Consider the following 15,361-nt stretch of genomic DNA (forward strand, 5'->3'; position numbering starts at 1 on the left):
ATACCAACATTTTATGCTGCTAGAGAATCTGTCGCTCATCGTAACAGATTTATCCCGGTTGCTTTCTCGCTGGTTATTGAATTGTTTTATGCTGATAGACAATATCTAATTATAACTCGATAATTATGATTAGAAATAAATTACCAATTTTAATAAGATATTCGAGAATAGCATTTCAATAATGTTACGCGTATTTTAACAAAAGATCGACTAACAAGTCGATCTACAGAACGATTAAAACCTAGTTGTACGGGAAAGGAAGAAGAGGACAAAAGCGTAGATATTCCAGGAACGTCTACATTCCAAAACATAGAGGAACGAATGGAAAACCAAACTATTGAAATTGTTATCCAAGCTAAAAAGAAGACACTCCGTTTCGCAACTAATAAGTCACTAGGAAGGGAGCACGTGTGGCCAATCGTCTACAGAGGATACGACAATGCTTGGCGAGAGTTGGCAGCCAACGGGAAAACAGAGAGTACAACTAGATAGAGAGACGATATATAGGGTTTTTGTAACAGTCAAGCAGGGTTGGGAAGTAATTCGTTACTTGTAACGAAGTTATAGTTACAGTTACATTTTTTCAGTAACTGTAACTTAATTTAGTTACTTTTTTCCCACCTGTAATGACTCCTGTACACAGGACGCGGAAATGCTTGCCGCGCGACGGAAGTTCGCTCAACAGCCAATCAATATGCTGCTTTCCGTAATAACCTTCTAGCTCTTACGGAAAAACAACATATTGGTTGGCTGTCGCGCCGACTTTCGCCGCGCGGCAAGCATTACCGCGTCCTGTGTGCAGGAGCTATAACTTAACTTAGTTACTTATTTACTAGTAACTTGTAACTTTTTAACAATTACTTTAATAGTTACTTGGAAAACATAAAATAAAATTAAAATTATATAGTAATCGTATATTAATTTAATAAATTTATCAAAGTATGGAACATGATTAAATTCTTTTATCTCTACAAGACTATTATTAAATTTTTATTATGTTAAGTATAGATTTGAAATTTGTTAAGTGGATAGACTAATTAATGTGATAAATATTAATTATAAAATTTAATTCTTACATTTTAGTAAAACTTAAAATGTAAGATTTTTGTATTTACAATAATAATTAACAATCATTTCAAGAAAGTAACTTAAAAGTAACGACTCATTACTTTTTGAGTAACTGTAACTAACGAGTTATTTTTCATAGCCAGTAACTTGTAACTGTAACAAGTTACATTTTCAGCAAGGGGAAGTGTAACTGTAACTACCCAGGTAGCAAGGTGACGTCAAAAGACGTCATTAAAACGTCATAGACGTCTTAATAACGTCTTAATGACGTCTTTAGATGTCACTTTGCTACCTGGGTAGTTACTTTTAAAAAGTAACTTTCCCAACCCTGCAGTTAAATTATAGCATGTTCAACTGGTTCTGGATTAATCTATTCTGGGTTATTCAGACTACGTTTATTGGTCGAACAAGTACTTATAAACTTATGATTGGCTAGTAGAGACTTATGACGTCATTAATCGCTCTCGGAGCGATTAATTCAGGGCCAGTCGAACACGCTATTAGTATAGAGTAGATAGCTTTTGTTAGAGAGAGTTCCTGAGAAATTGTATTACGCAGAAGTTTTAATTTGTACAATAGTAAGAAAAAAATATATATTGTAAAGTTTAAACATGTTTTTATTAATCTCTATATATGTATGTGACAAGTCGCTACAGGTTATATACGGTAGCGACTTGTAACGAAAAACTTCGAAACTAATTTGCAAAAATAACGGGTCTAATAATTCAATCCACTTGTTATTTTTATAAATTAATTCTGAAGTTCCGCTACAAGCCGCCACCATACTCACTGAGAAACTGAAGTAGTGATCCCTTATAGAAATATCATACTAAGAATCATTGATAATTACTTATTATCCAGTATTTTTAATACTGAAAATAAGTAATTATCAATGATTCTTAGTATGATATTTCTATAAGGGATGTACTGGAAAACAAGTGATGTATTGTGCTTGAATTGAAGTGGTTTAATAATGAAAATTCAAAATTAAACAAACTGTTACTTCTGTAAAAATTACTATAGATAAGTGGTTTAAAAAGCACTTTAAAGCTTAAAATTTTTACTTATTAGATATATTAAATTTATAATATTATAATAGTTTAGATATATTGAGTTAAATAAGAAACACGACTATCAAATTTTCAATCTCATCTTTTAGTTGAGTTTTTACACTAAAAATATACTTTTATCATAACTATGATCAATACATTTTAAAAGGAAAAGTTAAAATTTTTCATTTATTGCTTAATAAACGTTATATACCGATTCGTTTACCTATTGTCAGCCAAGTAATAACTTGTAATATCTTAAGAAATATTTTATATAAACTGAATAAAATATAGAATATATATTTTGTGCTATTTTACATAATTTCACAATCCAAAATTAATTTTTATTTACCTTTTTTACTAGTAGAATAGTAGTATATTCTTAATTATATTAATTAATTTTTATATAATAAGATTTAAACAGTTCGATTATTTATTTCGCGAGTTTCGTTTAAAATTTTCATAATTCTATTTTTCTGTGTTTAACAGCAAAAACTGTGATACTTGGTCACAGAAATGTCTTTCTTGACTTCTTTGATTATTTATTGCAGTCTGTATATATATTTATATCAACCTTGCGGAATGTTGTTTCACTAATTTTTACATAAATACGGAAATTAAATTATGTAAACGAGATGCTCATTTCCTCTTCAGCAAAACCGGTAATTACGATACTTTTGAGCGAGTGTGCCATAAAACTATAAAATGTGTCTTCAATTGAAGTATATTGGAACACTGTAAATCAGGAAGCGATGATAAAGCCAAAATAAGTCAGCCGCGTAAACGTTGCAACAGGAAGCGTTCGGGCCGCTGAAAACAAACACTGTCTGATCGATTACAAAATTTTGCTCGCTAAAGAGAGAGAACTGGCAATTTATATAAATGTAACGTTAAGGAGAAGAAAGGGAAAAGAAGAAAAGGAGAATATTATCGACGAAACAGTCATGAAGTCTTCTTTAATCCTGGGAGTCGTTTTGCTGCTGACGATAGTGCATATCGCTCAAGCACGCAAGGCAGGATGCATTACTTGCGGAGGAAGCTTAGGCTCAGGTATGTAAATAACATTTTATCGCACGTATGTATCGTCAAGATTACTATTTGACCATTTACTACAACACGTTATTAAAACAGGGTATGCTTTTTTGCTCAAAGTAATTTCAATATTTGGAAACTCTTCGTGCGAGCGAAAAAAGGAGAGAAAATTTTAATCCAATTTTGACTCGCGCGCAGAAATAACAATGCAAAAAAATCGAGATATTTCAACATTTAATTCTCAGGCACTAACCCGTGTAAGTGCGGAGACGTAGTGGTGAAAGCAGCGAAGGTGCAGAAACCGTTACACTACGCGACTCCGGAGGCAATCAACGAAGCAGCGACTGCACGCGAAGTGGCCCAATTAATGTCATCAAGAACATTTCCCGGGAACGTGGCGTCCTTTCCTCAATATAGTCAGACTAATGGATTATACGGTGTTAGCAGTGACATTAGTCACAGTAGCAGCAGCAGTAGTCACAGCAGCTCTGCAAGTTCCTCGTCTTCCGTCGATCTTTTTGGAGGATCAGTCAGAGGAGACTTCAATAGTTTCTATCCTTTTTCACAAGGACATACGCACAATTCCGGCTGTGGATGCAGGAGTAAATCTAAGGTGTCTCTAAGCGACTCCCTATTGCCTAATACTCCGGAAAATGTTGTGCCCAGGTACTTGATATTATAACCTTTTTATTGTAACTATTGATAGACGAAGATCTCGCGAAGAAGTCTCGACGATTCGCCAAGAATCTTGTGAACGTGACACGGATCAATTGAATATTCCGCGTCACTCACATCTAATATTGCTATATCTTTCATTTTCTCTTTTATCTTCTCTGAACGTTTCACGTGGTTCATCGACAGATTCCCGCCGATCGGCGACCTGTGTGACCCGACCAAACAGGTCAGTTACGAAGTGTCCACTAAAGTAACTCCGGCGTATCCTAAGTTGAATTTATACCGTACCTCCTCCACGCCTTTATGCGTGAATGTGGTCAATGGGAAAATCGACAAAACCGAATTGGAAAAACTCGCCTCGGCGACCTCATCCAGCGGCATCGGCGGACTCGGGGTGTTCGATAGATTCAACGATGGATCCATTAGCCGATATTCATCCGGTGGTGTGGGTATATCTGGTAGCCTTGGTGGATACTCTTCCAACGAAGTGAGCAACTCACTTGGATACTTGAATTTCGGATGGGGCGCTTCCGATAAGCATTACTCACAGAATTTAGGATCAGACGCGAACATTCTTGGAGAACGGTATAATACGTTTGATAACTGGTACAGACCCAGTTCAATTGGAACGGGCTTCTCGGGGCAATTGGGACAGATCGGTAGCATCGCACAATCGTACACGGGTTCTAACGTAGGTAGTACAAACGTGAACTTCGGAGCGAGCAGTTTCGGTGGACTCGAAACAGGATATGGAAGCGTTCAAGGATCGATCGAACGCAACAAATGCACCGACTTCGGTGACGACCTCGGTACGTCTCAATAAAATTCGTGCCTAATGATCTGCTTGGATAAGATCACGAAATGAAAATGATATCGTATTTCAGAGCTTCCCGAAGACTACTCGTATCCTCGACAACCAGCGGACGCGGTCTCGCTCACTCTGGCGTACAAGAATCTCTTCCCGCATACCGCAGTGTATAACAAAAAGTGGTTTGTGCCAGAAGATAAACTGGCATTCGGGCACAGAACAGTGCCGGTCGAATGGAGGCCCAACAAGAAGCCGTCGGACATACCCGAGGAGAGACTTCAGATTCTCGATAAGCCCATCGTGGAGCTAAAACCAATGGCGCCGATTTCAGTGAGTGTTGGCGTTTACGACGAGCAGGAAGAAGCCAAGTTGGCAGAACTCGAGGCCATCGAGCGCGAGAGAATAAATCAGGAAGAGAATGCCAGACAGCCGCAAGGAAGCTTCATCACGTACGGGTAAGCCTAAAGAACGTGCGCTGGACACCTGTCAGCGTGACGTTTTTTTAAACTCGACTGTTTGTATTCGTAATCTTCCCAAACATACGTCGTGCGAATCTCCTAAAATTTGACGTTATTCTTAAAATGCAGAATTCGCAAGATGTCTGCGCTTTCTTCAATTGAACACTTCTTACTTACTATCTTCTTGGGAAGCTACAGTAGATTAATCCGATAAACCGATTAGGCGATTCCTTCCGCGAATACTCATTTTCGCGTGCAATTTGTTTTTAGAGATCTTGGATACGCGCCAGTCGACGGACTTATAGTACCGGGAAAGTTAATGAGGCCCGGAGTATCATACATGGATTCCGGGGTCGGTTTGATCGACGCCGAAAATACCATCGGCGAAAGCTGCGGCCCTTTAGGACCTCCGGTTCCCGGCTACGTGCCCGGCAGCATTGTGGTCAATCGAGAAGTCATAGAAATCGAAGGCGAAAACGAAGATAACAACCGGAGAAACGAGAGAATCTACTTTCGCCATTACCTAGACGACGTGAGCGACGAGGAAGACGACGCGACATCCGGAATATTCGCAAAACTGAGAAGCACTGCGCAGAAATACGGACCGGTTACGTGTCCGCGATGATTTCTTTTTTTCTAGAAAATAACGAAGATGTCTTTCATGCACTTGAAGACTCATGATCATTTTCACTTGTCGTTTTTTGAAACACTTAGACACGGACAATCCTCAGCGTTATACTAGTCCCAGTCTTGTGTCTTTGTGTGTGCACATTATACCATAGAAAATCGATAATATAGTAATTATACGAAAAGCAAATTATCGTAACTTATTATTGAAATCCCCACTACTCTTATCCTCTTGCTAAGAAACACTCGAACTAAAACTAATAGTTTAAAAATTGATTATTATAAATTACATTTTGTTCTCTCTCTTTTCCTCCGTCGTTCTGTGAATAAAAAATCTACCAAAAAGTCTACTTGGAAAAATTACTTCAACAAATGCACAGGTCATTACAATAAATTTAGAACTTATTTGATAAATTGCGTTTTTTATTTTAAATTTTTTAAATTTACCAAAAAGTCTACTTGGAAAAATTACTTCAACAAATGCACAGGTCATTACAATAAATTTAGAACTTATTTGATAAATCGTGTTTTTTTATTTTAAATTTTTTAAATTATTGCACTTTTTTATTATCCATTCAGTCATAAAATATTGAACTTTTATCGCTGATTTTGGGTATCATTATATATGTAATATAATTACAAAAATAAATTATATTGTCCCCGTTATATAAAAATCCTCCAAAAAAATATATATATCTATATATATATATATAATAATGAGAAAGAGCACAATGTTTGCCGATGAGCCGTTAAGAGTCGAACGACTTTCTACATTGCCAACGAATACGGAGGGTAACGCCGCCAATGAGATTTATAATCTCCCTTCAACTTCCGCGGCTAAAGCACGACCGTCAACACGTCATAAAGTGTTTCGGCCGAGTAAAGGGAAGCACCACATGGTGATGCACGATGATCGCCACGAAGGAAACATAATGTATCTCCGAGAGTGAGAACGGGCCCGCCACGCGGTTGCTATTTAGAGACGCAACGAAGCTCGCGTGCTTCTCGACCAAACGTCTTCTCTTCTTCTTTTCTTTCCTCGCAGACGTGCACGTGAAATTTACGATGCATACGCACATCCGGGTTGATTTATTTCATTTACATACGCGGCATAAGTTACAGGCGGTGAAATGAACGGAACGAAGAGTCGAGCGAAACGACCGTGAGCGAATGAAATATTAATTTACGATGTAAATCTTGTGATGCGACCTCTATTAAAGCAAATTCTACAGTTTATTATATAGAGCGTATCTTAGACGTTAATTAGGATAGAAAATCTCGGTGCAAAATGTTGTGATCACGATAATCTCTAAATTATGAATTATGAGCAGTGAAAAACATGTTGATATTACTTTCTTTCTTCTACGGAACTTGCTGATTTACCAATTGAAGATGTATGTTGATTTGCGACAAATCGGCAAACGATGCTTTATGTTGAGCATCGATAAACGATTCCTCGATGAATAACGTAATTCCGTCGGCGTGATGCAGGAAGTGGCAAAACTTGCGCGGACACGCTACGAGGAAGACACGTACCTTTCAATTAAACATCTGTCGCAACGCGCAATTGGAGAATGATCAGTATTTTGTTTATTGTTAAATGTTCCTGAATTTGACTTTTACGAGTTACTTATTTTCCGCTAAACAGGAAGTACTTCATGAGCGTTTGTTTGTGGCGAGAATTCTTCTATATCAGGAGTGCGATATATCACGAGTTAGTTTGGTCTCCATTGCATCCAGTGAATCATTACGATAATGGCGACAGCACTGAGATTACAATACTTGATTATTGTTATTGGCGTCAGCTTACATCCGATATCTTCTCACGGTTTCCTTCACAAGTTTCATGAGTCACCGTACCGCGGAGTTAAAATAGTTAAACATGGCGAGCCATGTCCAACACCGTATTACTTGCCTGTCAAAATCGAGGTACTTATAAATGGTTGTGAGCAATAAACAGGGTGTCTGACACATCTATTATATATAGAACTCAACAAACTGAACGTAAAATTTCTCTATCATTTCGCACACAAATTCGCAAACGGTCAAATTTTGTTAATTAAAGAAGATTGACAAATGATTACAAGCGATACAATGGATCGCGACGTCTACCGTCGTATACTTATATGTTAGTTCAAAAATTGAACAAAAATATTCTCTACCATTTTGCAAATTACTACGTAGATTTTTAATTATTAATTAAAGAAGACTAATGCATTATTACGCACAATCATGCACATATTCAAAATAAGTTCAAATATACGAAATAATTCACAGGTGCCTGCGCGACCCGTGGAAGAGACCGAACCACCAAAACCGTATCAACCCTTGAAATTGAGCTATCAAACATTCAACCCGCTACCTCGACCGCAATACTTACATCAGGAATATCCAGTCTCTATAGAAGTTCCTGAAGTGCCGCTTCCGGAAATCTCTACATATGTTTCACTTCCTATGAAATCCTACGAATACAACATCCAGATCCCGCCGCCACCGATCGAACGAATACCGACCATTTACAATTTCGATCTTCAAGCACTTCCACCGAGCCCGTAAGTGTATAAAAGTATTTGTCACCTGTTAACTCTTAAAAGGATAAATTACGTTCGAATTATGGAGTTTACAGTCCCGAGGTTTATTTACAAATAATCTTGGAATATTTCAGGTTAATGTTAAAAATTTTTCAAGTGATAGCGCGTTTCTCTTTATATTTTAAATATAAATCTATGTATATATATGATCTTATTTCAGGACGGTAATAACGCCGATGGAACCTCTTAAATTTTTAACGGGACTCACCAGCAGAATTGATAGAATTGTAATTCCCGCTTGCGAAAAACCATACTGCAAAATTTATGAAGACTATAATTACGTTTAATAAGATCTTTTGTGTATATATAAATAATAAGATACGTAATAATCCAACACGAAGAAAATAAATAAAGAAATTTAAAAAAATAAAACTGATTTTTAGAAGTCTTTCACTCCTTCACATTTACACTTACATTTACGTTTCTTTATACTTTTATGTTCAAGCAGTGATTCGTGATTATTCACGAACGCAAATACTGAAATGAGAACTGATGCACTGAGAAAAAATAAGTGGACAATCTCCCGGGATAATGTTGATAGATCGTGCTTGGTCACGAAGAGCATCGCAGATCAGTTTGGATAATCTCACGCAGCGTCGGCTCATATCTGAATTGTCGATCTTGTTCATCCAACAATCTCCGATGTTGTCTGATGCAGTCACGATCTTCGTGCCGAATCTGCATGTGATAATGCGGGTCCTCGAGGTATATGAAGCACCTTGATGCAATTGAAATCATCGAGTTCCCATCGGGACACATCATGGAGTATACGCAGAAAATTCTTGTGGTGTTCGCCATCGCCTTTTTGGGCTCCTTATCTTTAAGTTCGGCGGCTTACATTAAGAAAGATCTCAATTTTGCGAAGAACTTTGAGAAAAACTTCAACCTAGAATTGCCACGGACTTTATTACGCGAAAAAAGACAGAGCGAGCGTTTCGATCTTTCTTTGACTGAGAATAATGCCGCGGAATTGGAAGATCTGTCTGAACTCGAGAAAGTCCATGATAGAAGAGCGGTCGCGGAAGAGATCCAGGAAGCTAGTCTGAAGTTTGAGAAGATTGAAGAGCAGGAGAAACGAAGCGCGCACAAAGAACACAATGATACTGAGGAAAATACTCAGGTAATTATTGACACATACATTTTATTCATTATCAAAAGTTGGAAATAGATCAGAACAAGAATAATTCGAATGTTTCCGCTAGCAGGATGAAGCAGTCCCGAAAAACGTGCACGACGTCATCCGTGCATTGTACAATAAGAAGGAGGACTCGACCGAGGAATTACAGCAGGAATTACAAGAGGTACTCAACTGAAATTTACACATCAAAATATAAAATTATATTATATTGTTTGCGATAGTAAGAGGAATAGGAATATTAATGTGTGACTATTAACAGTTAAGATTATATGAATCTAATTATTTCGTAAAAGTAAAATCGGGAGATACAGAATTTAAAGAAAATCAGAATTCAACAAGATATACGTTCAGTTTATTAGAAAATTATAAAATTAAACGTCGCGTACATGACTAAGGATAACGGGATACTTTGCAGAACTCCACCGATCCTGATGACTTCAACAAATTATTGAAACGTCATTTGCATCCAGGGGTAGTTGGCAATATCCTGGGAGCAAACTTCTTAGAGGAGATTCCTTTGGAACAATTGGATAGCCATTCCTGCATGGTCGAAGCCTTCGACTACGGCCACTCGCACAATTCCGGCTTGCTGACGCACGAGTTACTCTGCGAGGTGAGGAAAGTCCCCCATTATATACGGGTCGGCATGCGTAACTTGAAATCCGAGCTCACCCTGGGACCTATGATCACCGAGGAGTTTGAAGGCGATGTTCTCGGCAGCTTTCATCGACACATTCCGCAACTTTTCGAGGCCGTTATCAAGGAGCCTCACCATTTACTGATCTTACCAGAGATAATTCGAGATGTCGTGCCATTCAAAAGCATCTTCCGCGCTATGCATCGAATCAATACCGTTTTCTTCAAGGTGGTGCACTTTGTGCATAACATGATAAGGGAACATCTGTTCAAAATCGCCGAAAACTTCCTGCTCCATCACAATTTGGGCTTGCATTTTCTACGCATTTTGCACCACTTTGGAAAATTGCACTTAGTGGAGAGGGTACTTGGGTTGGCACTTCCGCACTTGGAAAACATCATCGCAAAGCCAATTCTGTCCCCGGTGACCCTCCATGATGACGAGCTATACACTCCAGAGTACCACCATTCACTTAGAGAGGTAATCGCTACCTTCCAAGGTGTTCACGACGGCTATTTCGCTTCCGGAATACACGATCTGTTCAGGTCTGGCGTGAAGACCTTCTTTTCGGAATCAACAAGGTCTACGATGACCTCATTTTTGTCGACGATACCCTTTTTAAACAACTTCGTGCCGTATTTGGACACCATAACTACAAAATTCTCCCCCGTCGACGTGAGTCCAGTGGTTAATCCGATATTTGAAAATTTCGCTCCAGTGGTGGCTCCAATAATAGATGGCCTCAGTCCAGTAATCAGTCCGTTTGGTTTAGGCTCAGTAGTAAACGCGGTAGAACCTGTTCCTATCGAAACCGAAACCGTGCGTACGTCCGTGTCCAGCGAATCTCGCGCGTCATCCATCGTCGAGGTCGCTCCAGAGGTCGCTCCAGTAATAGAAAGTCCTGTAATCAATCCGTTAGTAGGTTATTCAATAATAAATCCGGTAACATCAGTTTACCCCGTCGTAACCAAAGCAGTGGCGCCTTTCGCGTACAGCAAAGCTAGCGCGTCCATTGTCGGTGCACCCAATCTAGTAGTGAGTCCGGTAGTAGGAGGTCCAATAATAAGTTCCTTTGGTCATCTAGGCTCCGTGATAAGCCCGGAAGTTTACCCCACCGCAACTGAAGTGATGTCTTCCGCGTCCGGCATGGCTAAGACGTCGTCTATTGTCGGTAGTCCAGACTTAGCTGGCACCCTAGCATCCGAAACCGTGAGTTCCTCCACGTCCAGTTCTACGTCCAGCACTGTCGTTGAAGCGCAACCGGTGGTCGCTACCAAACCTGTAGTATCCTATGCGGCACCAACGATGCTGCCACATACAGTATCTGCAATCCCGTATGTTCCATCTTCCGTTGTTTCGGAAACCACAGCTGTATCCGAGAGTAGCTCCAAAAGTGTGTCCGTAACTGAATCTGTGGCGCCCGCTCCCGTTGTAGAAACAATTCCCGAAGTCGTCGATTGCGGACCGGCACCCGTAGTAGTTTCTGAACCCGCAGTGGAGAGCTCTGTAATGACTACCGCTTCCGCGTCCACAGTCACATCCTCTTCAGCCTCGAACGTCGCTGCGATTCAGCAGCATCCATCCGGTTTGTATCCGAACGTCGTATCCGCTGTCGCACCTGTCGCACCTATCGTTAGCGCGTCCGCCTCCAGCAACGCGATTGTCTCTACGACCGACCATCTGACTAAACCGCTTCCATTCGCTGGATACGGTCTAAACTATCCTGGACTCTCTCTGGCCCGACCAGGATATTACTCGCCCCTGTCGTTTTCACGCGCCTTAGCGTCGGCCGTGGCAGCCTCCAAAACTGTCTCGACAACTAGCAGTACGACCAGTGTCATTTCCCGACGAGACTTTAGCTTCGTTCTGCCCAGAGAAAAGATCGTCAACGTCTTAGGTAGCGACTGCATACTGCCAGGAGACACTGTAAGCGTCACTTTGAAAAACAAGGCTGTCTTGTATGGTAGCGTGCTGGACGCTAGCAGTCCGATCACATTCAGCTTCTTGAGACCAAAGCTGTATAATCCTCTTCTGCGCAGCGGCGCTCGAGTCTGGAACGTCCTGCATAGCGATTTCACGGACCCTGAATGTGTCGAAATATTCAATGATCCGGCGCTTTTAAACATCTATTAGATTTTAGATACTGTGTGCGCGCAGTATCTTGCAACTAGTCTTAGATCATTATCGACTATCAACTGTATCAACATGTATTAAATAATTGTAATCCGGTCGATTGCAAAAATAAAGATCTGTCCTCTAAATGACTATGTTAATTTTCTACCTAGATAACTTTCGTAATAAATTAAGTGAACGTGATATTTCAGCGGTTAACGTTTCAATATAACGTAGCTCATAATAATCATTTTAACACCATTTATTTTTCTGATGTGCACTTCTCGAGCCACTTGCGAGAATTGTGAGTTAAATTAAGTGAAAAAAGTTTTTTTGTGCAATTTTACAAAAGCATCAGCACATATTCGATACGAGTGTATTTACACAAATGTAACGAAATTGTATACGAGGTGTTAAAGATAACTCACTGTTCATTTTCGATAAGTAACTTTTTATTTTGCAAATGCTTATTCCCGCATAGCATAAGAATAAATATGTATGACTTAAATTCTAATAATAACCTATTTTTTAATTTTACATCATTATGAGTGAATAATACGCATGTCACGTCCTTAATATAAAAAGATAATATTACCGTAAAACTCTTTAGAAGTATTTCAAATTCTAAATTTTTCAGATAGTGCTTGTTATCATTACATTCAATTAGATTAATTAGACTATCGCGTGATTAATACGTTTTCGTAAATAGATTGGATGAAAAACTCGCTGACGAATTATCGTGACATGTCACGAGATACATATTGATTATCAGACTCTTAAAAGTATCTTCACAATTCGATCATTGCATTTATTGTTGCAATACGTGTTGTTATCGGCTAAATAATCTTTCGGCATCTCATGTGTTCCGAGGGATTATGATCAAATTAATCTCCAAATATTCATCAGAATACTATCGGGCATATATATGTGAAACACTGAATTACAAAGCATACTCTTCATACATAAAATATTTACCCTAATGTCTCTTGAATTTTATGGTATTTATGATAAAAAGAAAGTTATCACAGTAGGTAGAGATATCGAAGCCTTAGCAAACCAACGTCATCGACTAAGTCCCCGAAAAATTGACATAAATTATTGACTATGTGTGTGTACGTGTGTTTTCTGACAGACTGCCATAATTCAAAAGTCAACAATATGTGGCGTCGTATCCCTTGTCAGTAAGAGTAAAGAAGCGTTGTTATGTCACAGACATTACGATGTCTGGCACGACGTGGCAAATCGATAATTAGCCGTTTCAATTTATCATGTACCCTTATCGCGTGCAAAGACGTTATTCAGCCGAGTTGGCGCAGGTGTTCAATTTCAAATAATACGTCGGCAAGTGAGAACTGTGTTACCCCCGTGGGAGACTTGGTAAACAAATTGCGAACAATATATAAGGGTACCAGTTCGAAGTAACTTTACTCCATCACGGTTTCTCAACCTCCTGTCTTAACCAAGCCGCACTCACAATGGCACGCGCTATTTTCGTAGTAACTGTACTGGTAGCCCTGTGCTGTACCAGCCAGGTAAGTCAAAATAACGATAATAATAATATAAGAGAGCAATTATTGCGCGATTCAAGAGAAACGAGTACTAAGAAACAGTGAAATTAAATTTATATTCGAACAAAAGTTATCACGCTTAGCGATTGTTGTGTAAGACACGTCGTTGAAAGAAAACTAAATGTATAAAACTAAATGAATAAATTGTCATCGCGAGTTTGTACGCGAAAGTGATAATAACGGACATTTATCGGCAATTAGGAAGCAGATCCTGTTCGTAATGCATTTTAGTTTCACGTCCGATATCTCTTTTCACACACGTAATGCAATATATATAATTCCGATATGTTAATTCTTGATAATCCTCTTTGAGTGTCTTACGTTACTATCCCGCTTGTGTCTCTGCAATACACAGTTTATGACATTATAAACAATATGATACGTATTTTCAATACATAGTACTTTAACCTATACCATTACTTCACATACCTTAATGATATATCTTATTGAAATATAAACAATCGCTTTTATTTGTCCGAAATTGTTTTTAGGCTTTCCCGCCAGAAAAATCAGAAAAATGGGACAACGTAATAAAGGAGCTTGAAGAGAGGATAAAAGATATGCCGTCCAAGTCCACATTTGCTAACCAACCTTACTTCTTAGGAAAGCTAATAGGAAACGTTTTAATCGAGGTTGGGGAGATGACGAAAGAAGTCATAGAAGGTGTACAAGATATATTAGGTCATGTAACTGACGCCACGCAAGATATGCTGGAAATTCCTAAAAAAGGCATTGAAAAGATGATCCCAAATAACGATACCAAGGAAAAGAAAACGAATCCCACGGAGGAAGCCCAAGTTGCCGGTATACTAAATGATATGCAAGACGAAATGAATAATAAACTGAAAGATTTTAAAGATTCTCTTAAAGATTCTCTTCGAAATATTGAAAAGCGCGGTAAAGACAAAATGGAAAAAATTAAAGAACATATTAAAGATGATATTGAAAAACTAATAAACTAGGTTTAGAAGACATGAAGGAGTTGACAAACAAGATATTTGACGACTTGTCTATGTTAAAGGATACTACGAGAAAATCAGACATTTATTTGGATGATTAATTTTAACTTCGAGATATAACTTAGGTTCATTTAAAGTTGATGTGTTCAGAGACGCCACACGCTTTTAAGCATTGTCAAACATTTCTCAGCGAATTTTAAAGTTCCTTTTAAACAATTCACACAATCTCTAAAAGAGTTTAGTGATGTCAAACCCAGTGAATAAATTTTGTAACGCATCTGTCCTTTAATTCGCGAGTCTATTGATTAAATATCGCATGTGGTGTCTTTATTTCAATTAGCGACATCTTATTTCATCAAATTACGATCACTATTAATGTGATAATGTGATGTAACAGTTATCAAAATTACTGTTTGCTAAAAAACAAAAAACACATCCGCGTTAACACCACGATGGAATCGACTTCGGCCTCAGTGTATCACGAAGAGTTCAATAAATATGTTAAAGCATTTTAATAGAGACGTTTTAATTAACCTATTCCACATCTTGTATTTTGTAAGCGAAAGAACTAGTTTTAGAAATTAGTTTAAGTAGTTTGAAAAATGCGTAAGGGAAGAAGACAGGAAGAAAGCATTTGTC

The 15,361-nt window shown here is 38.5% G+C and overlaps 4 protein-coding genes and 1 long non-coding RNA gene across 7 annotated transcripts in view; 4 read left to right on the forward strand and 1 right to left on the reverse strand.

Moving 5' to 3' along the window:
* The window catches only part of LOC116848771, a 16,813-nt gene extending 7,951 nt beyond the window's left edge, over positions 1 to 8,862 (reverse strand). The window contains exons 1-3 of one of the 2 annotated variants that reach the window (XR_004379015.1): positions 8,723 to 8,852; positions 8,517 to 8,561; positions 8,098 to 8,303 (exon numbers count right to left, since the gene is read on the reverse strand). This is a non-coding gene — a long non-coding RNA (uncharacterized LOC116848771). Of the gene's footprint in view, positions 1 to 7,284; positions 8,304 to 8,516; positions 8,562 to 8,722 lie in introns of those variants that run through there. The other variant, XR_004379014.1, reaches the window with a different exon arrangement.
* LOC116848768 lies at positions 2,853 to 5,907 on the forward strand. The gene is made up of 5 exons (XM_032825212.1): positions 2,853 to 3,167; positions 3,395 to 3,815; positions 4,011 to 4,633; positions 4,709 to 5,087; positions 5,361 to 5,907. Exons 1-5 carry the CDS (start codon positions 3,062 to 3,064, stop codon positions 5,713 to 5,715), a joined length of 1,884 nt encoding a protein of 627 aa, XP_032681103.1. The 5' UTR covers positions 2,853 to 3,061; the 3' UTR covers positions 5,716 to 5,907.
* On the forward strand, positions 7,436 to 8,673 carry LOC116848769. The gene is made up of 3 exons (XM_032825213.1): positions 7,436 to 7,646; positions 7,995 to 8,269; positions 8,469 to 8,673. Exons 1-3 carry the CDS (start codon positions 7,473 to 7,475, stop codon positions 8,593 to 8,595), a joined length of 576 nt encoding a protein of 191 aa, XP_032681104.1. The 5' UTR covers positions 7,436 to 7,472; the 3' UTR covers positions 8,596 to 8,673.
* A 140-nt stretch (positions 8,863 to 9,002) lies between the features above and the next one.
* Positions 9,003 to 12,344, forward strand: LOC116848773 (mucin-17-like). 2 transcript variants are annotated; one of them, XM_032825225.1, is made up of 3 exons: positions 9,003 to 9,428; positions 9,511 to 9,609; positions 9,862 to 12,344. In XM_032825225.1, the coding sequence occupies exons 1-3, from the start codon at positions 9,018 to 9,020 to the stop codon at positions 12,214 to 12,216; spliced, it is 2,865 nt and encodes a 954-aa protein (XP_032681116.1). In that variant the 5' UTR covers positions 9,003 to 9,017; the 3' UTR covers positions 12,217 to 12,344. The 2 variants fall into 2 exon arrangements, with proteins under 2 accessions (XP_032681116.1, XP_032681117.1); XM_032825226.1 differs by having other exon boundaries at positions 9,514 to 9,609.
* A 1,215-nt stretch (positions 12,345 to 13,559) lies between these two features.
* On the forward strand, positions 13,560 to 15,234 carry LOC116848774. Its single transcript, XM_032825227.1, has 2 exons — positions 13,560 to 13,727; positions 14,255 to 15,234. The coding sequence occupies exons 1-2, from the start codon at positions 13,671 to 13,673 to the stop codon at positions 14,723 to 14,725; spliced, it is 528 nt and encodes a 175-aa protein (XP_032681118.1). The 5' UTR covers positions 13,560 to 13,670; the 3' UTR covers positions 14,726 to 15,234.
* The last annotated feature ends 127 nt before the right edge of the window (positions 15,235 to 15,361 follow it).

The sequence above is a fragment of the Odontomachus brunneus genome, unplaced genomic scaffold, assembly GCF_010583005.1.
Source record: "Odontomachus brunneus isolate Ranch 3 - 2012 unplaced genomic scaffold, Obru_v1 Obru_scaffold_100, whole genome shotgun sequence".
Taxonomy (NCBI): domain Eukaryota; kingdom Metazoa; phylum Arthropoda; class Insecta; order Hymenoptera; family Formicidae; genus Odontomachus; species Odontomachus brunneus.

Coding starts and splice junctions, on each gene's coding strand:
- LOC116848768 (XM_032825212.1), top strand. CDS start 3,062: ATGAAGTCTTCTTTAATCCTGGGAGTCGTTTTGCTGCTGACGATAGTG. Junction 3,816..4,010: donor CCGGAAAATGTTGTGCCCAG/GTACTTGATATT, acceptor GTTCATCGACAG/ATTCCCGCCGATCGGCGACC. Junction 4,634..4,708: donor CGACTTCGGTGACGACCTCG/GTACGTCTCAAT, acceptor ATCGTATTTCAG/AGCTTCCCGAAGACTACTCG.
- LOC116848769 (XM_032825213.1), top strand. CDS start 7,473: ATGGCGACAGCACTGAGATTACAATACTTGATTATTGTTATTGGCGTC. Junction 7,647..7,994: donor ACTTGCCTGTCAAAATCGAG/GTACTTATAAAT, acceptor AATAATTCACAG/GTGCCTGCGCGACCCGTGGA. Junction 8,270..8,468: donor CAAGCACTTCCACCGAGCCC/GTAAGTGTATAA, acceptor ATCTTATTTCAG/GACGGTAATAACGCCGATGG.
- LOC116848773 (XM_032825225.1), top strand. CDS start 9,018: ATGAAGCACCTTGATGCAATTGAAATCATCGAGTTCCCATCGGGACAC. Junction 9,429..9,510: donor ATACTGAGGAAAATACTCAG/GTAATTATTGAC, acceptor TGTTTCCGCTAG/CAGGATGAAGCAGTCCCGAA. Junction 9,610..9,861: donor TACAGCAGGAATTACAAGAG/GTACTCAACTGA, acceptor GATACTTTGCAG/AACTCCACCGATCCTGATGA.
- LOC116848774 (XM_032825227.1), top strand. CDS start 13,671: ATGGCACGCGCTATTTTCGTAGTAACTGTACTGGTAGCCCTGTGCTGT. Junction 13,728..14,254: donor CCCTGTGCTGTACCAGCCAG/GTAAGTCAAAAT, acceptor AATTGTTTTTAG/GCTTTCCCGCCAGAAAAATC.